General features: G+C 39.1%; 1 protein-coding gene across 1 annotated transcript in view; it reads left to right on the top strand.

Moving 5' to 3' along the window:
* Positions 1 to 26,070, top strand: part of LOC118822772 (cyclin-dependent kinase-like 5) — a 119,311-nt gene that overhangs the window by 82,303 nt on the left and 10,938 nt on the right. Inside the window, exons 8-14 of the mRNA XM_036592043.1 lie at positions 1,527 to 1,617; positions 5,607 to 5,796; positions 9,259 to 9,339; positions 17,144 to 17,307; positions 19,678 to 20,713; positions 23,554 to 23,659; positions 25,221 to 25,329. Coding sequence (XP_036447936.1) covers positions 1,527 to 1,617; positions 5,607 to 5,796; positions 9,259 to 9,339; positions 17,144 to 17,307; positions 19,678 to 20,713; positions 23,554 to 23,659; positions 25,221 to 25,329 — 1,777 coding nt within the window. The remainder of the gene's footprint in view (positions 1 to 1,526; positions 1,618 to 5,606; positions 5,797 to 9,258; positions 9,340 to 17,143; positions 17,308 to 19,677; positions 20,714 to 23,553; positions 23,660 to 25,220; positions 25,330 to 26,070) is intronic.

Genomic DNA, 26,070 nt, shown 5'->3' on the forward strand with positions numbered 1-26,070 from the left:
TTAGTTGTGCAGTTTGCACAGTGCACTTTGAAGTATTACTTGTTATCTACATTAGTCTTGTAACTTTAGTCCAAAACTAAAGCAAACTTTGGACACCGAACATGTCTTAGCTGGGAAACTACATTCATCGAAACCGTTGATGGATTACTGACCGGGACATTAGGGCCAGTGCCCAGGGCTCTCTGATTGCCAGGGACCTTGGGAGGACCACAAGGATCAAAGTGGCTCAGATACTGGGGACAATCCATTGCACATTTCTCAAATGTGTACGAATGACAATATACAGAAAATGCATGAGCTTTTAGGCCAGTTTTCTGTTTTCCATCATTACTGACTCATGAAATATTGTGGTTGCCGTTCAGATGGGATGTAGGACTACTTCTGTTTTTGCATTACAACTAAAGGGAAAAAAATAGACACAATAGGATATTACACTTTAATATGGCTTGTTTTGTTTAGTTTCTACCAGCAAAACAGAATAGACTAACACAAAATACTGTTTAAACTCACTTTTCAGGTCAATTTTATGCATTAATGTTGGAGTGCTTCCAGAGTCTTGTGCCCAGTGACCTTGCAGGAGCATGATCCATCCCTGACCCAAACAAAGCTAAAATAATGAACAGTGAATGAATGTGATGTCATGCTGAATTGCCAACATTATATGCCATTCATTGTTACTAGCATTGTTGGATTTAATGTTTTTTCAAAGACATTAATTTAATTTAGACCAGGACTAGCCTCAGTCTGCGTGTGGGTAACTGGCACTTGCTGAAAGTGGAACATCCCTATTCCCATGGCCAGCTCGTATGAGAAGACTATTTCAATCAGCGTGACGTGGTCAGCTAGCAGCAGTGGCAGTCAGATTGAGGAGGACGCAATGTTCTGTCAAGATGTTATTTTTCCAGGAGTTTTCTGAGAACCATTATTTTTATCCCTCAACCTGAGGCCTAATTTTACGCCTGTCTTATCGACATTCACTGCTCTTTTTTTCTGGGCGTGCATAAGCGACTTGTGTGTGTGTGTGTGCGTGTGTGTGTGTGCGTGTGTGTGTGTGTGTGTGTGTGTGTGTCTGGGCGAGCAGCAGCAGGTCCTCTGTCTAACACTCCATATTGAGGGCAGAATGCCAGTCATGATCTACTTAGGCTCCTGCCATTTTGTTTCTCCTACAGCATGCGGGAGCAGACTGCATACACATGGCCTAGTGGAGTAACACTGTAGACATGTGTCATTGTTTCCATGACCAAGTCAAATCTAAACACACACATGCATGCTAAGTTGATTACAGGTTACAGATTACAGGTCTTCCATGTGTATTGTGCCTTCCTTGCACTGATTCTTGTAGTTTGTGGTTTGTGGGTGTGGTCTTGCACCACTAACATTGTTATTTGTTTGGGGTCTGTTGTTGAAATATTGGAAAATAGATAATTTGTTGATCAAAGCACTAATAAAGAATGGTCTTTTTACCTCCCTCTCTTCCTTTCTTCTCTCTCATACCATTCGTGCCCTCTATTATCTGTCATTCGCAGGTTTTGCCCGTGACCTATCTGAAGGAACTGATGCTAACTACACTGAGTATGTGGCCACCAGGTGGTACCGCTCTCCTGAACTACTGCTGGGGTCAGTTTTATTTGTGTTTATTTGTGTGTGATACTGGCTTTCACTTTTGACAGGTTCATCAAGAGCATGACCACCGACTTTAGTACGAAACTAAAATCATCAACGTAGTGGATAGTAAAACGTTGTTGTTTTTGTAGAACTACAAAGTGCACCTACATGGTAAGTGAGCTGACATGATAAAGGGATGTACTTAATGAAGTGGCCAGTAATTATATATATATATATATATATATATATATATATATATATATATATATATACATATATTTATTTATTTATTTATTTATATTTTAGTGCAACAAATGCCGCTTTCCATACGATTTCAGGGATGTCTATTAAGTGCTGTTAAAAGGTAAGATGATGTAACAGAGTAGTAAACATGCTTCTGTCTCAACCTTTTTAGAAGGTGTTGCAAGCATCTAATTTAAAAATGTGAAATGTATTTAAAAATAAACAACCAGTAATGTTTATAAGGTAAAACATCAGATTTTATGTTTTTGTACCATTTCCAGTTTATCCCAGAATTTTATGTTGCCAATAAAATAAGCACACCTTTATTGAATGTTATTATTAATGTACATAATAATCTATTTTAACAGTCCATAATCAACACAGTTGAATCACCACCTTCAGACTGCTATGTTGATGCATTTTGACTTTTGACTATTGTCTAAACTGACAGTTAGTCGGATTGTGAGAGAAGACTTCAGCTAGTTTCTGAAGGTAAAGATCTCATACAGATTATAGTTATGTAGTCCTTTGTGAAAACTACCAATGCTGTATACTCTGCCATCAAAAGATCATACTCTGACAAAGCACATTTTGACTTTGCAGGCCTGATGTTCTTTAAGAATTCCTTTCATTTTCTCTTCTCTTACATACACATTGATTTGTGATCACTATCAACCATCCTAGTACTGGTATGACTATTTACAGTAAAGTAAGAACATTCACAGTGCACACATAGACACGGACAGACGCAGGCATAAACATTTAAGAGGATGATTCAAGGGTAAGAGTCATGCATATGATCATGAACGGGTGGTTGGGATTGCTTTATTTGAGTTGCTTAAGCCCTATTAGTGAATTAGTTTTACCTCACGTGGTACTGTAATTTAAGTCAGAACAGAAGTTCAGTCATTTTTATTGTGTAGTTTTTAACACTGACAATATTAATTGTGGAGTGATTTTAATCCAGTATAAATCTCCAGTGTGTGCAGTAGTTACAGCCTGACAGTGATCATTATGGAGTGGTTTAAATCCAGTATGAGTCTGCAGTGTGTGTAGTTTTTACAGTCTGATAGTAATAAATCTGGAGTGATTTTAATCCAGTATGAGTCTGCAGTGTGTGTAGTTTTTACAGTCTGACAGTAATAACTGTAGAGTGATTTTAATCCAGTTTGAGGCTGCAGTGTGTGTAGTTTTTACATTCTGACAGTAATAACTGTGGAGTGATATTAATTCGATATGAATCTGAAGTGTGTGTAGGTTTTCTAATCTGACAGTAATAATTGTGAGGTATTTTGAATCCAGTATGAATCTGCAGCCTGCTAAAAGACACAAGACACACAAAGACACATCAAGTCTGATCTTTTGCAAATTATGTTAAAGCACCTCCTCTGATAAAACAGGTCCAGCTCCAGTAGTGCTTCAGGCTACAGCAAACTGCCAAGCATATCACCACATTACCTGCAAAGAGATTGATTGTAATCGCTTATTTCCAGGAAACATCAAGGAATTTAGACTTGCTTTTTAATGTTTTCGATTGAGATTTTTTTAAAGTATAATAACTTTTGTCACAGTAAAGCAGAACTTTCACAAGCATTAGCCTCATTGGTCTTAGAGTGGTGTGTTTCTTTCACTTGATACTAGTAAATAATGACTTTTGAGAGCAGGATAACATTGTGATTTAGTGTAGTTATTTCAGTGTATCACACAGGCATAATTTGGTTTGCGAATTTGGTTAGAAGTGCTGGCCTGAGGTTTTAAATATCAGCTGTTAGTGGGTTAGTCAGAGTTCTACAAGCAGTGTTTGTTTGAGAAGACTGTGCCCTCTAGTGTAGTCTCGCTGATTTAGAGCTTGCCAAAAGTCCTGCTGTAGTACTGATAAGAGACTTCACTATTGTGGAAATTTCATTTTTGGTGACTTTGAAGAACTTGCATGTTCTTTTTAGCGCATTTCCTTTCTGGAAAGCTGTTTCCTGGTGCGTTTTCTGGACAAACTTTGTTCTGACCCATGCAAATATGCAATGCAAATATAATAATGTAATAGAATTTGTTTCCACTTATATGAAGCTAGTAAAACAGTCCATCATGGAAAGCAAAATGGAAAGAGAAAAATATATGAAAAGCTTTCAGGTACCTGACCAAAATGCCTCCTAAATGCTGAGCTACCCAAAAAATCAGCAGCTACAGAAAGCATTAACTTCAGATTTTTACCAGTAAAATACCTCTTACAGTTATTAAATGTAAGGGTTTGAATATTATTGCGTGCTTGCCGGTAATGACATGGCAATCTGAGGTATTACATGTTTAAGTCTTTATGTATTATTATCAGTTAGATGAGGTTCAGAGCAGCAATTTGTGCAGAAAATTCTAACCAGACAAATTTAATCACTACTGATGCACAATGATATTTGAATAATAACAATATAGGCAGAAAATATCAGCTTCAGACAGATGTCTGTATTTGACCCATAGAAAAATTGCTGTACTCTGGAAGAACAGAATGTTGAGGTGATGCTGAGCTAGTGTGCTGAAGTGTTTGCATTTTATTTATTTTATCAATGTTTATGTATCGGCATCGGGAGATATATGCATGAAAAATTCTGACATTGGTCCAGAACTCTCATATCGGTGCCTCCCGACAAATCAGTATGAAGTTACAACAGCATACATGTGACTTAAATAGCCGTTTCTATATTCAGGACTTCTCTACTATTGATTGCAAGATAATAGCAGCAGTCTTCATATTTAAATATTCTAATTAAAGTGATATTGTAATGAAAATTCAAATTTACACAATTCCCCCCTTACTCCAAATGTAGATGATAAGCCAAGACATATTTTGTCTTTTTTTTTTACTTTTTGTTAACTTTTCTTTTGGATCAAAGAGCCAAAAAGTAATGGAAGCCTGAAAGCTGCTACTGCTGTTGTCAGCTATGCAGTGTACCTTTATGATAGATAAGTATGTCGTTTGAGTGCGTTAAATACATTAGCCTTGTAGCACTAGTGCAAAGAAGTAAAGAAGTAAGCTTCAGACATCAATATGTCTTAGCTCTTTAACTTGGCTACATTTGAAGAAAGTGGAAGATTGTGTACATTTTATTTTTTAAATCATCACTTTAAATAACAATATAAATTCAGTATATTGCTGTTGTCAGAAGAAAATCTTGTATCTCCATAAGGCTAACTTTACAGGAAAAGGAAAAAACCTACTTTACTTTTAATGTAAATCAGTGAAACCAGACTTTTTTCCAAGTCATTTTGGGCCATTTCTTTTGGTCCATTCTTCATGGAATTTACACACAATGTAAAGAGCAACAGGCTTTTTTTTAATTATATTATATTATAGAAAACTGGTTTTCTTCCGACAGCAGTAAGCTGTAGGCTTAAGGGGACTTCTTAGCTATTAATTGCAAGATGATTAAGTTTGGACATTCAGGTTTTTATTATGTTGGAATTTAGAAGGTCTTTCTATGTCTTAAAAATATTTCTTGAAATGGATTATGGAATATTTGCAGCATTTGTTTACACCAGTGTAAATGTAAAATAAGTACAGCCACTTTTGTAGCAGATTGCCTTGTACACAAATTATTAGTAGCACTGCTGTCATTTTCTATTTTTATTTGTATTATTGATACTATAAATGATATTGATAATAATTTTGGTTAGTGAACCGCAAATCAAGCATTTTGTGCTCATTTTATGATCAAATATAAGCATACGTAACTTTGATGAATAAGAGCCATCATCTCTCGATCTTGCAGAGCTCCGTATGGGAAAGCAGTGGACATGTGGTCAGTGGGGTGTATTCTGGGCGAGCTGAGCGATGGGCAGCCGTTGTTTCCGGGCGAGAGTGAGATAGATCAGCTCTTCACCATCCAGAAAGTCCTGGGACCCCTCCCTCCAGAGCAGATGAAGCTTTTCTACAACAACCCCCGCTTCCACGGACTACGGGTGGGCCTCTGCCTGCTTCTGCCCCTCTCTTTCTCTCTTTCTCTCTCTCTCTCTCGCTCTCTCTCGTTCTTTTCTCACTCTCTATCCTTGATCTTCTCACTCGTCCCTCCACCTCCTCCCAAACACTCTCTTTCTTTGCAGCCCTCTGTCTCTCTCTCTCTTTTCCTCTCCTCTCTCCCCTCTCTCTCTCTCTCTCTTTCTCTCTCTCTCTATCTTCCGTTCTCTTCTCACTCTCTATCCTTGATCTTCTCACTAGTCCTTCCACCTCCTCCCAAACACACTCTCTCTCTCCAGCTCTCTCTCTCTCTCTCTCTCTTCCACTCTTTCTGTCTCTCTCTCTCTCTCTCCCTCTCTCTCTCTCTGGTTGGGCATTCTGTGCTGTGACTGATTGGATTGTGGTGACTCATGCTTGCGTCTTCTGAGTGTGTGTGTGTGTGTTTGTGTATATCAGTATGTATCCGTGTGTGTGTGTGTGTGAGAGAGAGAGAGATGGTTTAGACCTGCTGACAAAACCCAAGACCAGTCTACATGTCTCTCTCTCTCTCTCTCTCTCTGAATCATATCTTTCCTGTTATATCATACCTCAGTCCATATTCCACAGCTCTGCACTCTGCAGCTGTTCTGCTAGTGATAGAGTAGAAGTAGGTCGCCACTCAAATCAACAGTTTCCAGAAACGTGGCAGATTGTTTTTACAATTGCATATGGACCTGTTTGAACTAGTATACTGAATAAATCAGCATTGTTGTTTCTCTATGGTAATGAGATGGCAATCTTTGAACTTCATGTAGACGGCAAATGTATTTGAGATTTCAATTACAGAGATGCCAGTAGGTGTCAGCATCAAACAGAAGAGAATCGCAAAGGGCTTCTATTAGGACCTAACTGATCAAATATGACTTTCAGTTGTCTATTATCAAATATCTTAAAAAGTGATTATATTTATTAATTACTAATTACCAAGTAATTGTCAGAGCTACATTTATATAAGGCTTATGCATGTGTATGTTGTCATACACAATTTGCACACTGGATGGCGCTATACCTATTGGGTATACATGTAAGGTGGAGCACGGGAACATGACAGTCAGGTGTTGCTTGATGTGGGCCACTCACAGTTTTTAACAATGACATAGAAATTGCCTGTTCTTATGAATCTTCAAGGATTGTAATAAACTGACTCGGCTCCACAAATTACATTTGCTCACTGGATCTTTATGCCTGTTATCACAGGTCTAAACTTGCTCACATCTTCAGTGGCCTGTTTATGGTAAGAGAGTCATCATAACAAATATTATTGAAACTAAAACTCAAATAAACAGCAGCAACACAAAGTGAAATGATATAAATACCAAAAAGTAACCTAGAATTAATTTTATTACTTTATTTTACTTCATTATTTTATTACTTTATTATTCATTTGGCCCATGCTGATAACAGAATCGTGGGTAAGTATGTTCAAAATAAACACAGTAAACGGTCACATTAGGAGTTTTAGGAAGGGGGCAAATTTTGAGATGGTTCCCAGCACTGACACAGGTGCAGGATCAAACAGAGTGATAGTGTGTGAGTTAGCATAATCTTTTTCATATGTTTTTCAGAATATGAAAAAATATAGCAATAGTGCATTTCAGTGGTTGTGCTTGTAGTATACACTGGTACACACTTAAAAAATATGGTTATTAAAGGGTTCTTTAGTAAGGAAATTTTTTTTTTAAAGGGTTCTACATAGCACCAAAAAGTGTTCTTCCATTTCACGACGCAAAAAGAAACATTTAACCATGCAAAAGGGTTCTTTGAGTGTTCATGGTTCTATATAGAACTGTTTTCTGTACTAAAGAACTCTTGAAGAACCATCATTTTTGATCATAGAAACACGAACTAACAGTGCAATTAAAAAGCAAAAACAATAAAATATAAAAAGAAAACAAGAAGTAATACATACATCTAAAATAAAAATGAATAGTTTAGATAAATAACTGGGTACATAAAATAAAAAAAATTACACAATCATAAGCCTAAGGAAAGACATAAGTCTTGAGGCAAGACTCACCAATAGTTGATGCAGATCTCACATTAAAGGGTATACTATTCCACAACTTAGGGGCAGCTACTGAAAACGTCTGATGTCCCTTAAGCTTTGATCGAGAGTGTTGGACAGTGAACAGTAATTTATTGGATTGAAGGGACCTGCCAGACGAGTAAGGAGTAATCATATTGCAAATATACTGTAAATCGGTCAGGTTCTAACTTCTGTTGTCTCCATTTGTTCTCTGGCTTCCGAGTATATGGTATATGTGGATGTAACAGAGTTATTTGTTCTTTATACACAATATATATTCAAAAGTTTGTAGTCACGTTCTGACTAGTCAGTTCAGCTGCTTTAACATGCACCTGTTGCTGACACAGGCATCCAATTCCACACATGCAGCTTTATTAATCTCCACAGAAAAGCATTGCTGATAGGATGCTCTGGAGCAGCCGCACGAGTCTTAAGGTCACCATGTCTAATACCATGTGTCGACTAGAGGGGTATAAAACCCCCAGCATTAGACTGTGAAACTGCATTCTCTGGAGTGATAGAGCTCCATTCAGTCTGTGGGATAAGTTGGAGTGCTGGTTTTGATCCAGAACTAATCATCTAACATCAGTTTCTGACTTCACTAATGCTCTTGTAGCTGAATGCAATCAAATCGTCACAGCAATTTTGCAATACTTAGGGTAGCCTTCTCAGGAAAGTAGAGGTTGTTGCTGCAGCAAAAATAGCGGACAAATTCCCTATTAATACCGTTAGTTTCAGGAGAAACCCTGGATGAGGAGGTGTCTACAAACTTTTGGACATAAAGTGTATCACTCACCTGCAGCTGTAAGGATCATTTGAAGATCAGTGTGTGAAATCTGCATTACTTCGGTGCATCCATAAAGGATCTCAGCAGCTGGGAGGCAGAACTGCTTGCAGCAGATGGTGGCAGTAGAAAACATGGAAAACACACACACACATCCATGCACACACACACACAGACCGGGCTGCTAAACCACAGGCCTTATGGAAGTATGTCGCAACCTGCCAGCAGCAACGCTATTGGGTGCCCACTTTGTGTATTTTCAGGACAAAAATGTTCAGGGATGACCTACAGGACTATCAAAAGGATCCAAACTGTAAAGTGCTTTATTTTATTTTGTTTTATTTTAGGTTCCATTTGTAATATTGAGGTTAAGGATAGATTTAGGATTAGACTTTTACATATAAATAGAAATTCTTTTACATATAGATACTCACACATATATAATACAAAGGGGACTATTCATTAACATATGGGACATATTATTATCATTATTAATTTATCATTATATTTTTATATTAATATTATTATTGTTATGTCCCCATGTCCTGACATAGGAAAGCTTGTGTGTGTGTGTGTGTAAGACTGTGCTCTTATACACTCTTTCACTGTATACTGCAGTTCCCCACAGTGAGCCACCCGCAGACTCTGGAGAGGAGATACCTCGGCATCATCAACGGCCCCATGCTGGACCTAATGAAGGTAAGAGACACCAGACCACTGAGCTGTGTGTGTGTGTGCGCGTGTGTGAGAGAGACACAGATGGGCTCAGTGCGTAATGGAACATTGATTTTGACTGCCAGTGCTGGCCTAGGCTTCTATCAGAGGAGAGAGGAGAGACAGAGCATAAAGGAGAGGGAGAGAGAATTAAGTGTATCTCTCAGTCTTTTACATGTTAGATGGCATTAGTTTGCACAGTACATGCTGCGCTACGTGCACAGTCCAGTCATTGATTTAATTTCCAATCAAGACGGCCATTAAGCTATTGATTTTTGCAGTGTCAGGAAGAAAACAGAAAACATATATTTAACAAAAAATTACACAGAAGCCTCAATGACTAAATATAAGATCACATTTTTCAATATATAGTGTGTCCATGCTTCACCTTTATTACAGCATTCATTCGTTTCATGAGAATTGCTGTCAGGAAATTTTCAAGATATTTTTCCGCATCTCCACAAAGTTCATTCTTAGAAGTTTGTTGCACTTTCTGCTTTCCACAATGCAAGTAATCCCAAACATTCAGCAATTTACTCTGGAGTGGCCAGTTCACTGTTCGGAAAACGGCAGCAGCTTATTTGTGCTTCTTTGTCAATTTCCTGTTTCTCAGTAAGGGCTTCTTGACAGCTACACATCCTTTCAGACTCATTGCCATGAGTCGTCTTCTCACAGTGGAAGGATGGACAGTAACACCTGTTTTTCAGATCTAAAGCAAGAGTGGAGCTTGATTTTCTCTTCTCTCTCCCAGATGAAAGCTTCACATACTGTTTATCTGATGGGGACAATTTTGGTGCTCTACCAGGTTTAGCATGGTTGTTAGGAGCCCACATTTCTCTGTATCTTTTAATGATTTTTGGAAATCTAGATTTGGAATCTCGTGTTTTTTTTCTTCGTCTTTCCTCTTTTTTATGCAAGTGATTTATCTTATATCTAATCTCCTCAGAAATACCTCCATATAAATGAATAGCCAGTACTTAATGACTGGTTTGAGTGGAAATGAAATAATGCTTTCTCTGACTTTTGCACAGTATTGTATGTTGGCCTACATGTGCTTGCATGTGTCTGTGAATGTGTGTGTTGGTGCGAGCAGTGTGCTGTGCTTTATCTTAAAGGGCATGAGTGTGTATATGCGCCTGCAGGTTCATGTGCATGTATGGTTTATGTGTGCCTGACCGGTGGGCAGTAGTGCATGTTTCCACTTGCTGATGACTCACTGCTTATACTAAAAGCTCCTTACACATTTACCTGGCTTTTTGGTATCTCTCACAGTGACAGAGCTACTTTCACTTACCCTCAGCTGCATGGCATCACAGCCTTAACTCAGTTTATTATCTGTATACCTTCCTTTAGTTTCAATTATGTGGTCAATTTCAGTCACAAAACTAAACTAAAGCAAACCAAGCTAAATCAAATTTACAGTTTTCCTCTGAGCCCCAATGTAGTCAACCAAGATGTTTGGTGTCTTTGCTTCTTCAGTTTTGTGCAACAAGTAATGGAAGCTTATAGCCACCAAATTGCATGCTTAAAACATCACACACTCACCTCATTGAGTTAAGTAATTTCAACTAAGCTTACTGATGTTGTTTCTGATATGACATATAAACACACTTGAGAAAGCTGAAAACGGACTTGAAGCCTGAATTTTGTTTGTACTCTCGGTCGTTTTTATAGGTAACAGTATGTCAAACAGAGTGAGAAACCACAAGAGTGAATTCTGTTTGAGAAGACTTAATTTGATGTGGCTTGAGGTGAGCGTGTTATGATGTGTGCGTGTGGTTTGCACAGTGGTAATTGGTGTGGTTATAAGCTTCCATAGACCAATTAAGTTCTGTGGTCTGCAGCTAGTCTTACAGGGCCACATGTGATTTCGTAATGAGAACGTCTGGGGACAACTAAGAGAAATTTTGTGTGAAATGTGGTTGGGAACATAGACTTAATAGGGTGGGAATGAATTTTAAAAACCAGTCCAACGCTTAGAGCCTCAACAACATTGTCTGATGAAAAACAAGTGTGTTGCTAGCCTGTGGATATAATGTAAGTTATAACCACTGAAAGGTCCTCACAAAAACTCCAGATGAGTACGTAGAAGTGTGTCACGTGTGCAAAAAAACACATTACATGCAGTAAAAATAAGCACTATCCCTTAAAAGAATTGTGTAGCTAACAGTTGCAACTTTCGAGCTAGCTTGTTTGGCCTGTGTTATCATTGCATTGCTGCAAAAAAGGATGGACTTGAGGGATTTGGGCATGGGTTTTAGAGGTGGTGTATTCTTGTTAGCGGCAGATATCAAACAGTTTTAGTTGTTAAAAGCACAAGTTTTTAACAGGCTGTCCCCAGACGCGAATTCTCCTTATGAGAATTATGAAGTTGTTAAATAGTCAAAAATAGTGCTACATTCATCATACAAGTAACTGTTCACTGCACTGATATAATGCTGCATGAAAGTAAGCCTACTACTAAACTTCAACACTATTATGTAACACCAGCTACTCTAACTGTAGGCTCAAACTGCCAGAGCTACTTAACCATGTTACTTTACAAAGCTTGCTGTTTTGCATGGAGTGTTTTGACAAGGGTGGCAGTCTTTAGCCAGTAATGTACTTCAAACAAAAATGACCTTTCAAAGCAAAGCGACCTCTTTTTGGCCAAAATGACACGGTGTATGCGGCGCTTGCTGAACAGAGCTCTTAATCACTGTGTCATTTGTTTCTCTTGTGGTGCTGAGATTTAATGAGAGTTTCACCAAGTTTTCAGCAAAATTCAATAATTGAGATGTAAACAAAGTAATTCAGAGTAGTTTGATGTGAAATGCTCTGTTGTAGATAAGTGTACAAAGTAAGAGTTGTTTACAGTGGTGGTGAAGGGATCCAGGGGTCACAATGTCCACAACACATATATAGCCATTTTATTTACTATCCAAAGCAATCAGTGAATCTACACGTCTTCTGAGTTTTACATGTAATGTTGCTGATGTTGAAATAGTGGAAAATTTGAAAAAATAAGTTTTCTTTGGGCACTATGTTGCCTTAGATCGCCCTGCATGTACCTGTCCGCCACTGAAGTATTTGTACAAAAATCTCAAAACTATCGTAGAAACATCTTGTGCATCATGGTGTATTTATAACCATTTAATGTAACAACTGTCTGTGTTGTAGCTTTTAGAGGCATTCAACTCTTCAGACATCTGGCTCCTATCGCCACCACTGTGAACTCTGTGAATTCTGATTTGTTAAATATCTCTAGAACAGACTGTATAAAAAAAAAAGACTTAGAGTTCCTTATGTGGAGGTATCGCTGACTACAGAAGGATGACATGACTTCAGAGTTCCATAGCTTGTTAGCTACATTAGCCTCATAGCTCCAGTGCAAATTATTTGAAATGACAGATTTCATATATTTGGGTGTTTTTTTTTCTCATCAAAACTATACACACTGGACGCCACATATTTTTTTGGAATTTCAGCATGCTATTCTAACCGCAGAAAAGGGGCTCTTTCACTCACATCTCTCCGATTTGAAAAAGTGAAAAATATTGTGAAGAACTTTGCTTCATTCAGAGGCTGAAACTTTACATTTTCCACACATAACTCAAATATCCGTAGCTCAGTTTGAGGCCCCTTTGAGCCGCTATAGAAGATTCTACTCCTTTTAGCATTCAGGAAAAGTCGCACTTCCTCGTACACAGCCAGTTGATCTTCTTGGTTGTTGTCAAGTCACTGCCAGAGACGACAGTTGATTGGGTAGAGAGTTCATGTCGGCGGAGAATATTGACAGAAGTTGAACAGATGGCAAATATGCTATTACTGGTACATTATCATTACATTTAGCATGCAGTATACTTTTGTCCAGCCGAACTACACAGTTTAGACTAAGGGGAAGTGGTGTTAATCTACTTCTGCTTTTGTAGAGCACAGCTGAGCATCTTCACTCTCAGAAAAAAAGGTACTTCTCTTGTCACTGAGGTGGTACCCTAAAGGGTACATCTTCAGTACTTTTAGTTAAGAAACGTAATTGTACCACGCTTCACTGCAATTATATATTTTAAGTCGTATTAACACCACCCTGTCTTATCTCCAATCTCTTTACCTTATTGTCCTGTTTTAAAACATTAGGTTATGAAAAGGTACGAATATGTACTTTTCCCCTGAGAAAATTTTGTTTGAGGTACATGGTTGGATCTTAAAACCACTGCTGTACCCTTAAAGCCCATTTGCATTGTTTGCACCTTTATGAATGGAAAACCTGCACAGAACTTTTTATTCTGACAGAGTTTCTCTCATCTCTGCAATGGCACTTTTTCTTTACCCTTTTTCTGTTCCCTCTTTTGCTCTGACCCTCTCTGCCTTTCTATTTTGCGTGACTTTACTCCTAGATGCAGTGTTATAATCGTGTGTGCTGTGAGTCGTGAAGGCGTTAGCCAAAAGGTCACCACCATAAAAGTTAAATGTCGCCTGGATAAAAACTGTCATACTTTAATGTCAGCAAGAGCGAGAGACTGAAAAAAACCTTCAGTGAACCCTCAGTGTTTAAGAGTCTCAAAAGACAGTTTGACAGGGAAGACAATGGAGAGGGAGACGCAAACATCTATACTGCTATAACAGCTGAAAGAGAAAAAAAGCAGACACAAAACCTTTAGGTCCAACACCCAGGAGACTCATTCTCATCTTAGTAAGATATGTCAGCGTGAAAGATGTTATCCAATAGGCTGTATTGAACATCACACTGACAGTACATTCAGAGTACATAGTGTAGGCCAAGTAGCATGCCTAAATCATCTCACTTTTGCTTCAAACTATGTTCAGTTGTTAAGTGATCTCAAATGGACTTGCTTCTACCACTATATGACGTACTGTTATCTATGAAAACCTGAACAAGACTTGTATGCAAGTCCTTACTTAATTTGCTTGACCAAACATGTCTTGGCTGGCTACATTTGGTAAAGGTGGAGTAAAGTGGATTTTTTGCTGAACATTTGCTTTAAAAGAAAGTAGGGATGTCATGATTACTCAGTAAAATTCAAAAATGATCAACATTTGCATTCTGAATTAATCTGTTTAGTGGTTAGTTTTCAATTTGAATCATAAACATGGTACTACAGGTCCACAGTTAGTGTTTAAGTTGCTTTTGTGTGCATTACAGAAAGCAAGAAAACCTACACCAGCAGCATCTCACAAATACAAATAAATTGCACACATATAAAGTAAAATTAAATGATTGCTGTTACAAACTGTGTGTATATAAAGTAAAAATGTATATAAAGTAAAAGCTCTGTGAAGTGCAAGCTCAGCAGACAGCTAACAGGCTAACAGACTATTCCAATAACATTCAGTAAGACTGCTGGATTCACTGTAAGTGCAACATACAAAGTAAAGAATATGCCACTTGAATGTCTGTTACAAGCTTATAATGTTTTAGATGTCTGTGTTTAAGTATAGCTGGCTTAAGTATAGTATTAAACATGTGGGACGTGAATATTTACCACCACTGGCTTTGCAGTAAAATAACATTGAAGATAACCATAATAAAGTGGAAATTAACATTATTGTATGGGTGTTTGGCAGGTTATTTAGAAAGTAGAGATTACTACATGAAATGAATGAATAGAGCAGCTTTCAAAATTTCTCAAATATTGGCATTTAGGAATTTGTTCACTGATTTCACAGCTTCCTGATATGTGCTGTGTGCATACTGCTCATATTTACTAGTACAGACTGTACATATTTCTTCTTATACTCTGCACAATGCTTTGTTTTGGCCCATGTTGTTCACTTGCACTGTCTGCTATTGTAAGCACAGACCCTGTCTTGTATATGCATTAAGGCCCTGAAGAAACATGGAGGTGGTTTCTTTCCACTATATACTTGTATATGTGTGGGATAACAATAACTTCTTCTTAGCTCTTGGCTTCTTGATCTTTCTTTCTGAGACTGAAAGATTTTAATGTTGCTCAGCGAGAGACAGAAGATATAAAAGAGCTTTAGGCTGCTTTAGGTGGGTCACGATTCATTGAGCGCCCAGTGAAGCTGTTCCATATTTATGATAATTAGGGTGATTCATATTAACATCTCTTATTTAGCCGAGGATGAGATACTATTAATATGCTGATCATATGCTAATTGTATTCGTACCTCAATTTCTCCCGTTTGTATGCATTTGAATGAGCTGCTGTTGAACGTTATGACATAATTAACCTTGAACTTCACCAAGGACATTAAAACCCTGATCAGAAAATCATTGCAACGAGCAGGCAAGTTTTCAATACTGCAGCAACAGTGCCTAAAATCTACGACATGTGTGGTTACCATGCTCTCTTTGAGTAAACTCCAAACTAATCATGGGGTGTTTGTGGCAGTGTTTCTGATTGGAGTTTTAAATCACTGCAGTAACACCAAATGGCAGTGTCAGGTACTCTGACTAGCACAACATTGGCATTGTGCAGTGTCAGCTCAAAGGTCAGTTTCTTCAGCATTTCAGCTGAAGGGGCAATTCAGACACTTGGACTTGAGTTTAGTGACGCAGACTCAAGTTGTATTGAGTTGCATGATGACTGACTTGCATTTCGACTCAGACTAGTTAGTCCTTAACTGACTTGTGACTGGACTTGGACTCTTGGCTGAAAACTCCTAAGAAGAAATCAAGCACAAAACTTGACATTTACATAGAACTTTTTAGCCTGATAGATAGTACTAGTCTAATGGCTAATAAAAGTTGATTCAGTAAGTTTGTAAGTTAGTAAGTTTGTAAGTCATGTTTTTAGTAAGTAGTAAGTTTAGTAAGTTATAGATAACTTAACAGTCAATATAATATATTTGTTTGGGGGTTAATGCATACATGGAAGTGAAAGTCAAAAGAACAGAACAAGATTTACTGTTTTTGCCAGTGACCTAAAACTTGACTTGTACCTCAGAGATTTAAACTTTGACTTGGACTCACACCTCAGAAACTGGATAATTGACTTAGACTCACACCTGAGAAACTGGAGATTGACTTGGATTCACACCTCAGAAACTGAGAAACTGACTTGGACTCACACCTCCGGAACTCAAGAATTGACTTGGACTCGCACCTCAGAGACTCAAGAATTGACTTGCACTCACACCTCAGAGACTCAAGAATTGACTTGGACTCACACCTCAGACACCTGGGAATTGACTTGGACTCACACCTCAGACACCTGGGAATTGACTTGGACTCACACCTGCAAAACTGGGGAATTGACTTGGAATTACATCTGAGAAACCTGGGAATTGACTTGGACTCACACCTCAGAAACTTGGGAATTGTCTTGGACTCACACCTCAGAAACTTGGGAATTGACTTGACTCACACCTCAGAAACCTGGGAATTGACTTGGACTCACACCTGAAAAACCTGGGAATTGACTTGGACTCACACCTCAGAGACTTGAGGCTCGACTTGGATTTGCACCTCAGAGACTTCAGACTTTACTCAGACTCCCACCTGAGCGACTCCAGAGTTGACGATAGATAGCTAGTGGCTATTCACTTTCATTCATTATTATTAATACCACTTTTGAGTCAACTGCCTCTTTAGATAAATGCAGAACAGGCAACATAGTAATGTAATGTAAGGCAGTGTATTTTACGCCATGTTCAAGATCTATGATTCACACAATATACAGTACCTCTTAAGGAAATTACATTCTTTGTCCATTATAACTTTCTTGGTCCATTGATCTGTTGTGTTCAGATGGAGTTAAGACCATCCAGCTAAAGAATGCTCTGGTTTACTCATTTATGTGTGTGCTTGTGACTGCCGTTTCAGAACCTGCTGCTTTTAAACCCAAATGAGCGTTTTCTGACGGAACAGAGCCTGAATCACCCCGTTTTCCAGACGCAGTGCCACACGGACCGCACTGGCCCACCCACCCCTACACCCATCCGCTCCTCCAAGAGAAAACCCCACCATGACAATGCCGCCCTCAGCAGGTCAGGAGGAGAATTCGCACCCTGCTGGATGTTGCCTAAACCAATGTGTATCAGTATGACTGTGTGTTTTCCACATATGTTTATTCTTGTAAATATGAATTGCCGCTGCTAGATTCTCCCTACTCTTATGTCTGGCATACACTGTATGATTTTGAAACAGTTTTTGAGTCCAACTTGGCTGTCACTGATTAATCTTCAGAATTAGGCTGAATTTCAGCTTCAGCGGCCATTATTTAACATGCACGCACCCAATTAACTACCAGGATGATTTCCAGTTAAGCTGTTGGACGATCATATGAATTTCAGACATGCCAGAATTTTATTCTAGGCTGTCTTCGAGTTTGTTACTTCTTGTTTCTGTATGTTGTAGCTTTGGTTATTGACAGTAACACCCTGACATACTCAAACTGAGCATATAAATCGTAGGCTTTGACCATAAACAACAGGCGTTTCAAGCATGAGTTTTCACCAAAGGACAAGATATATACAATAATCCGTTCTGACCACACAGTCTGGCTGAGAAATGTTCTACTCTGTTTTTCTTTCCACGATAACTGTGTTATTCCACTGAGCACCAGTTGTTAAGTAACAAATCGCTTTTACGCTGCAGCTAACGGTTACTAAGTTTCTACCTAAGCACATACAATAACAGAAAATGAATGTATAAGGTAATATTTGATCTACAGTATATTTGATCAGATTCTGAAGACAAGTGTGACTGCAGGCCTTCATCAAATTCAAGAACCTGTCGTAACTTTTCGGTTGGCAGGTGAACAACTAAACAAACTGGAATTAGCCAAAAATTAACAGAATACAGTTCAGCAAACAAGATGAGTTGTGAAATGCTATGCAGACAGACTGGAACAGAAATGATAGTCAGGTTAGTCTGGCAAATACTGAAAGAAAGCTGAGCTGACCGTGATATTGGATCAGTTTTATGGCTGTATCCCTAACACAAAGGGTTAATACATTATTGTGGCAGAAAGAGCTGCCAATATTAAAGCACATTTGAAACAATATTTAGGGCTTCTTTCCTTTACTTTTTTCTTTATTTTGCAGGACTGTTGTATGAAAGCAATAAAACACTCAGGGTTGTGTGTTATATCACAAATAATATCACTGCCATCGTGATCTGTCACTCAACATTCAGCTGACGCCTGCGACCAAATCGTGATTTATATTCGCAATTACACACTTTTGTGTTCTATTGTTTAAAATTACACTGTGTAAGTTTTGGGGATTTGGAGACCTCTGTAGTGGAAACGTGTAATTGCACGCAACATGTGAAAGCGCATTTTGTAACGTTGTTTGTGCTTCAGACCCCTTCCTCGAGGGGGTGAATCTGACTTTTTGAGCCTGTGTTTGTGATATTAATATGTCATAGATAAATGACGTGGTCCGAAAAACTCTTAGCAATGCTACTTCTTTCAATTTCACAGAAAACCAAACATACTGCGGATTTATTTGTATGCTTGGCTTAAGAAAGTGTATGTTGCCCAAAGGCACAGTTTATGCTGCAGGGCCATAGTCAGGGCACCTTGAGGTTAAGTGTGTTGGTCAAGTGCACAGTTTCAATCTGCTAGTATCAAATCCATGATCCTCACAAGTCATCATCAAGTTCGTTGACCCCTTGGCTACCAGCTGTAAATACAACCTGTTTCATTTCAGAAGCTGATCCTTGATCAGTACTTTTGCCCTCACCTATTTACTGAAGTCCATTGCAGTGTTGTGAGCACTGTATTGGTCAGATTTGGCCAGTCACTTTTCACTGTGTAAATAACAATACCAGTTTCTAAATGCTGAATATTTCAGTACGATTCCATGTCTCATCTCCACTAATCTGAGACGAATGAGTTAATTTTTGCCAACTGTTCCAGTTGATCCAACTTAATTAAACAAGGTTAATTGTTTAAAGCTTAATTGAAGACTGTTTGCAATCAGAGCTCAAGTGTGCCTAATGACAAATTAGCATACTTAGACACTTAATGAGCTCATTTGATTTAACAATATGAAGAAATGACCTGAACACTAACTGTATTTGTGCATATTAGCCCACATTATGCTTTCTAGTGGTAACACATGGCAGCAGTTTATATAATGTTGCTGTCATAAGAAAGCCTAGGATCTCAGAAAGAAGGGAGCTTAGCACAATATCTGTTCATGTAACAGGAAAAAAACATCTTTCTAAAATTTCTGTCTCTTAGTTTGTCATGAAATGATCACTTTGGCCTTTCCAAAAGGTGTATAAAAATAATAATTAAAATGAAAAAATTGAGTTTCCTTGCAGCAATATGTGGGTTTATATAGTGTTGAAGAATCTCTATTCTCTGTCTTTCTATCTCTCTCCCTCCTTTGCTTGCTCTTCATCAGGAGTCACGGTAGTAAGAGCTCAGGGCACCATCGTTCTAACAGCCGGGACTGTTCGAGCCTGCCGCGTCACGGTCATGACGACCTGCTCCCGCCAAGCACTGAGGCCTTCCTGAATGGCGCTGGGCCAGGCTCCAGTAGCCTGAGTCCCACGCTGCACCCTAAATCCTACCAGCCACCCCAGCCCCTCAACCGCTCGGCGTCATGTGGGAAAGACCTATCCAACCTGCCACATGCCGGCCTCAGCCCCAAGAAGGCCAAAGCCAAAGCAGCCGACTTTGACTTTGGCAAGCCCTCGGATGGCCCCGGTGCCAAATACCTCAAATCCAATGCCTCTCGCCACTCCCAGAACCGCCACTCCTTTGTAGAGGGCAAGACCAACACGCTGCAGGGGGAGCGGGAGAAGCAGGGCCGCCATGGCTACGGCGAGTCCTCGGGTGGAAAGGGCTCTTCATCATTTCTGAGCCTGTCCAAGAGCCATGGGACACTGAGCGATGCCAAATCCGTCAGCAACCTGAGTGACCCACGCCTGCTTCAGGATGAGCTACCCCTACCTTCGTCCCGCTACTTCCCCTCCAGCTGCCTGGACCTGAACGTCAACCTGAACCTGCCAGCACCGGGCAGCCCCAACCTGCGGCACAGCCCCTCAGCCGGAGGCCGGACCAAGCCAGACACCTCGCTCCGCCGCTCCTCGTCACGCCACAAGAGCCAGCAGCAGGACGAGGCCAAAGCCACAGACCCCTTAGACCCTGGAGGGGGAGGAGGCGGAGGAGGACTTTCAGCTGCCCATGACTTCCCCTACGGCCTGGGCTACACCAGCCCCTTCTCGTCCCAGCAGCGGCCACACAGGCACTCCATGTACGTGCGGCGCGAGCGAGGGCGGCCTCATGGAGGGGACACGAGCGGCCTGGCTGTGGGACAGGGGTTGCCCACTCGTGCCAGCAGCCTCCAAATGCTCTCGCCACAGCTGCAGCACCGCACGCTACCCAGACATGTAGGCAGCTCTGCTCCCCGAGACGAGGCCCCTGAGGAGATCAGGGTTAGTCTTACTCTATATGCTCAAAATTCAAACATTTAGCATATTTAAAGGAATAGTTTTGTTCACACAGTTTTCCCATTACCCCAGTTGTGGTTAATTAGCCAAGACATACTTGTTCTAGTTTGCCCTGGAGCTACAATGCTAATGCAGCTAGCAAGAAATGGAAGTCTGTACCTCTCCAATTGCATCATTAAAAGTGCATGCCTAAATCAACACAAATGTCCCTCAGTTTGCATCAGATTGTAAAGTAATCTTAAACAGACTTGCTTATTTGTTTTTTTGACTACGTAAGATTACATACATCATACAGAATCAGAAAAGCAGAGCTGTTTGAGGCTAATAACAATGCTAACAAGAGGGTATAAGCTTCCTTTACTCTGTAGGTACAATTGTCTCATCGCTCCTGTGCAAAATAAAGCACTGTTTTTTTTCTTGGCTGATCAGTTATGTTCAGAATAAGAGGAAAATTGTGTAAATTTGATTTACCTTCTGAAAGAGACAGTTTACAAAGTGTGTTGATATTGCTAATAGTGGATAGAAGCAAGTAACTGCTGATTAGCATTATGCACTTACTTCAATCCACGTTCATCTTAAAGTAATCTAAACTAGACTTGCTAATGTGGTTTCTGACAGTGTATGACATGCTGTTATCCATAAACTGGGCAAAAGTACAGACAAGGCTGTGTGCTATGTGATATGTGATATAATTTTGTCCAGTATTTCAGTATTCGTTATGCCGTTATATTCTCCATTTTGTTCAGTGTATCCTGCATTGCTGTGACTTAGCTATACTTCCATGTATCCACATCCTCCTGCCTCACTGTGGATGAGAAGGACCTTGTGGCACATCCATGACTTGTTAGCTACATAATAGCCTTGTAGTTTCACTGCAAATCTAAAGAAACTAAACAAACTAAGGCAAGTTTGTGATGTTATAGGCATGCAGTGTTCATGATGCTAATTGGTGTGATATGAGCATTACTTCTTAGCTACTTTAGCCTTGTAGTACCATGGCAAACCTAAAAAAGACTCTAGACGCTAGGCTTGTCTTGGATGATGGACTGCACTTGGGGTAATTAGTGTAAAAATGTGTAAGGTTGATTATTCACAAGGGTATTGACGTTGTTAATAATGAAGGGGAGCTAGTAACTGATGATTAGCACTATGCAGATGAGGTCAGGCTAATTGGTGCATATTTTCTTTGGTCAAACTGATTAACGATGTCATTGATTTCTTGCATCCTGCTTGTGACCAAGTCCTTGACCGAGATGTGCCTCTACTACGACCCTCAGGTTTGCATGTTCAGCCTGTATTGTGACCTGTAGTTCTATGCTAAACACTCCATTCACTCCCGTTCAATCCAAAAATACATATTTAAATACTTGTGCAATATTTTAGCCCCTTTCTGCCATGGGACGTATTCCAGTATTCCTTATTCCCCCTCCATCTTGTACAGTGTATCCTGCATTGCTGTAACTTGGCTATACTTCAATGACACATCCTCCTGCTTCATAGTGGATGAGAAGGACCTTGTGGCAGATGTTCTGCATTAGCTCTATGTGGCAGTTTGAAACTAGTTTTTGTTTTGCTACAGTTACACACTATTGATTGTGTATAGCCTATAGCAAGCACTGTCTTAAAAGACTGTGCGGTCTTAAATAACTAAACCCCAGGCCTGGCCTGTTGTTGAATAAGTGCAGATGTCCAATACTTATTTGGATTCTACTTATTTTGGGATTTTTAAAAAGTAGATGCTGTTGAGTGTCGCGGCAAGCGAATACTCTGACGCCTTAGTTGTAGAAGGGAGGACACATCTCTAGCTTCTAGGCCACGAATATACTTCATACAGGTGTGCTAACGCAAATGCTTCAAGCTACACAAACACAGATTAATTCTAAAATGTGTCACAATGCAATTCAAAATGCAACTCAAGTGCTCTATAGCCACGACCAAGCTTGGTCGTGCTGTCTTGTATCGCCAGCATGCTTTCTCCTGGTTAACTGCAACACATTTAAATTACAGATGTTAATACTCTGAAAACACAGATGAGTATTTGCCAACCAAACATCTGCAAGTTGTGAGAGCAAGATACTTATGCAAATGAAAAAATTGAAATATACTCGATTTTATTGAAATTATTTGTAGTTTGTCTAGACGTATCTTGGATTGTGTTTAACGTGGAGTCTAAATATTGCATAAAAAGATTTTGGTTCATACTACCAGTGACTATAAACACAAAAGACTGACAGTGCCATCACAAAATAAATACTTATTAGCAAATTTTCAAGGGCAAGACACCACCAGTTACCCCGAAGTATATTATTGATATCATATTGGCTTAAATGCTGTATTATTTAGTATTTTGGTTAAAACCCTGATTACTGCTGCTTTTCATGCATTTTGGTGGGTTTGAACATTTACTGGCAGGAAATTATAGAATCAACCCTGATGCAGAGCTAAATTGTGATATAAAGCCTTTACCCTGTGAACTGTTTGTAGGTGAGTTTAACCACTCAGAAGCAACTGAACATCACAACCACAACTGACTGTTAGCTCAGCACTCAAGCCTGAAGCCAGAAAAAGTGAATATGCTGGTGTTGGAGGCACAGATAACACATTTACGCACAGATTTTATTTTAACCCTTTTTTTGGACATCAAAACTCTCCTAAAATAAAAGAACCAACTTAATCATGGATTTATTCACTTACATACATGTTCAAGTTTTTGAATACAAATCAACACTTTGCTGTCCCCAGTATATAAAGAGAGCAATCTCAGATCTATGAGGCATTCAGGGAATGTCTGTGTGGGTGAACTATGTTGTTGTGATGTGTTGCAGGCAACCATATATCATGAGCAGCATCCAGAGGACGGGGGATCGTCCAAGGAGAACCGCATGATCTACAGCGAGTCTATGCCCCGCAGGGTCGGCAGCTTCTACAGAGGTTAGAGTGGGCTCACACACAAACACACAAAACCACACACACACACACACACACACACTGAAAAGCTTTAATTGGGCGCAACCTGACAGTCCAAAATTAACCCAATCTACCAAAATTCTGTCTGAAACCAACCCAAACTGCAGAATAGGATGCCACTGATTACCCTTTAGTGACAATGATAGGGTCATTACATAACATCCCAGACATTTTTAGTCTGGATACAGTTTCCATAATGTGCGGCTCACGTGCTAACACATGTTTCATTTAGCCAAACAGATTAAATATAAAAGTCTTCTGGGCTGCATTCATCTGTATTTTCCTGAATCAATTCGCTGTTTATTTTCAGCGCATCCATTTTCTCACATGCGTGGGCCCCGTGAACCTCGGTGCTAAATTCTGTCAACAACACGGTTGACTCAGGCATGCCAAAAACTGTTTTAAGTTGATGAAAATGAGGAGGAAGAGGAAAATAAGAAGAAAAACTAAAGCAGGGGTAAATGCGAGCTAGAATCGGTTAAAACTGTGAGGGGGGCCGTGAGAAACTGAACGATAAATTTGTGTCTGACCCAAGCCCAACATACAGTGGGGTCTGCAAAAAAGGAGATTTTATCAAGTGAAGTGGTATTTAATCTAGTTATTGTTTTTGTCTAATATTAATAATATGTCTAATATTTTTCATTTTGAGATTGTTATAAGCTTATTATAAGATTATTTGACTTATTTCTACACTTTTCGAGCATTATTTCTTACAACAAGCAAAATTCTCTGTCAATATAGTGAGATAATTTGACTTACTAAAATCACTTAAAACAAGTACAGATATCTAGAATTGTGTTAAATAATCATGATAATCTTATAATAATAAATATTAAATATATAGACTAGATTTAAGATAATTTCACTCGCCTAGATAACATTTTTTTGCAGTGTTGAAATGTCTTTTCATTTAAACCTGGAAATGAAAAACAGTAAGATTTACAATTTTGAAAAAAAAATAGGAAAACATAAGGAAATTAGTGATATTGACCTTGTTGAGGCCTTAATACAAAAAGGTATTAATGTATTTATTATTTAGTTTTTAGTCATATCTCTTGCATTAAGCTTGTGGTTAGCAGACTCTTACGTACATTTGATCTGCTCATCAGAGGCTTTTGCACAAACTTGTGGAGTCCATGCAGCTCGAGTGCACACTGTCATTAAAGCAAAATGGGGAAATAGCAAGTATTAAGAAATTATAAAATTCATGTAAATATTTAATGATTCTACTTCTCAATCAATTTGTTATGCTAATGAAAACATTGCTTTAAGTTAGAAAGGAGTGCAGAACAGAAACATTGACTCTAGTGGTCTCAGACTTTCAGACCTCACTTTATATTTGAGAAATGATGTCCAAATTTGACCAAACTTAATGTGAGCAGTCAAGTCCTGATGGGTTCAGACAAATATTTGATGCTCTAACACACACAAGCATTTGTCATAAATTTGAATTCTAAACCCATTCATGATGTGTGTGTGTGTGTGTGTGTGTGTGTGTGTGTGTCTTTATGCTGTCTTGCTGTAGTGCCCTCTCCTAGACCAGATAACGCTTTCCATGAGGGCAGCGGGCAGAGCTCAGGGATGAACATGGAGAGCAGCAGTCACACCAAACGCCAGCCCACTTATGACCCCTGGTGAGCCGTATTAACCCTGCACCGAGCAGTCTGGACAGTCTGGACTTGCTACAATTCACACCCAGCGTTCTTTTCACTTGAAGAACGGTTACTGTACTTCACTGTTAAGTCAGGCAGCTTGTGTCACAGAATGCTAGTCTAAAAAAGGACAATACAGTAGCAAACTGTAAGGCTGAAACTGTAAGTGATTAGTCACTCTTCATAATTAAGATTCAAAAATATTTAAAAATCTGGTAAATTGTCTGTTAACAGTCTAGTAAAAGTCTGGTAACAGTCGTTAAAAGGTCTAGTAAATTGATGTAAAATGTTAATTTAATTAAATTCTATGTTGTTTGAATGAAACAAGCTTTCCAACCAAAGTACATAAGATATATATTTATCAACATAAATATGATTAGCAGAAAGAGTTTGTTAAATGGGGCAAACTGATTTTTGACCACAAAGTAGAAGAGCAAGTATCAGCATGGTATAATTTATTTACAAGGCATTTATAGTACGTTTTTGATGAATCGGTGCATAAAAAAAGAACTGTTTTGAATGAATATGGGCTTGTATGGGCGTCTGTTACTGTTATTTTAGGAGGTTAAGTTTTAATGCTGCATTTGCATATTGGCAGTGGATGGACACCAGCAAACCAGCCACAATGGAAAATCATGCCTCAGCCTGCCTTTTCACATCTCAAATAAACAGTCTCCACTGCTAAAGCTCTCCTCGGATAATAATCCATTTTTGCCTGTAACG

Source organism: Colossoma macropomum, unplaced genomic scaffold (assembly GCF_904425465.1).
Source record: "Colossoma macropomum unplaced genomic scaffold, Colossoma_macropomum, whole genome shotgun sequence".
NCBI lineage: Eukaryota > Metazoa > Chordata > Actinopteri > Characiformes > Serrasalmidae > Colossoma > Colossoma macropomum.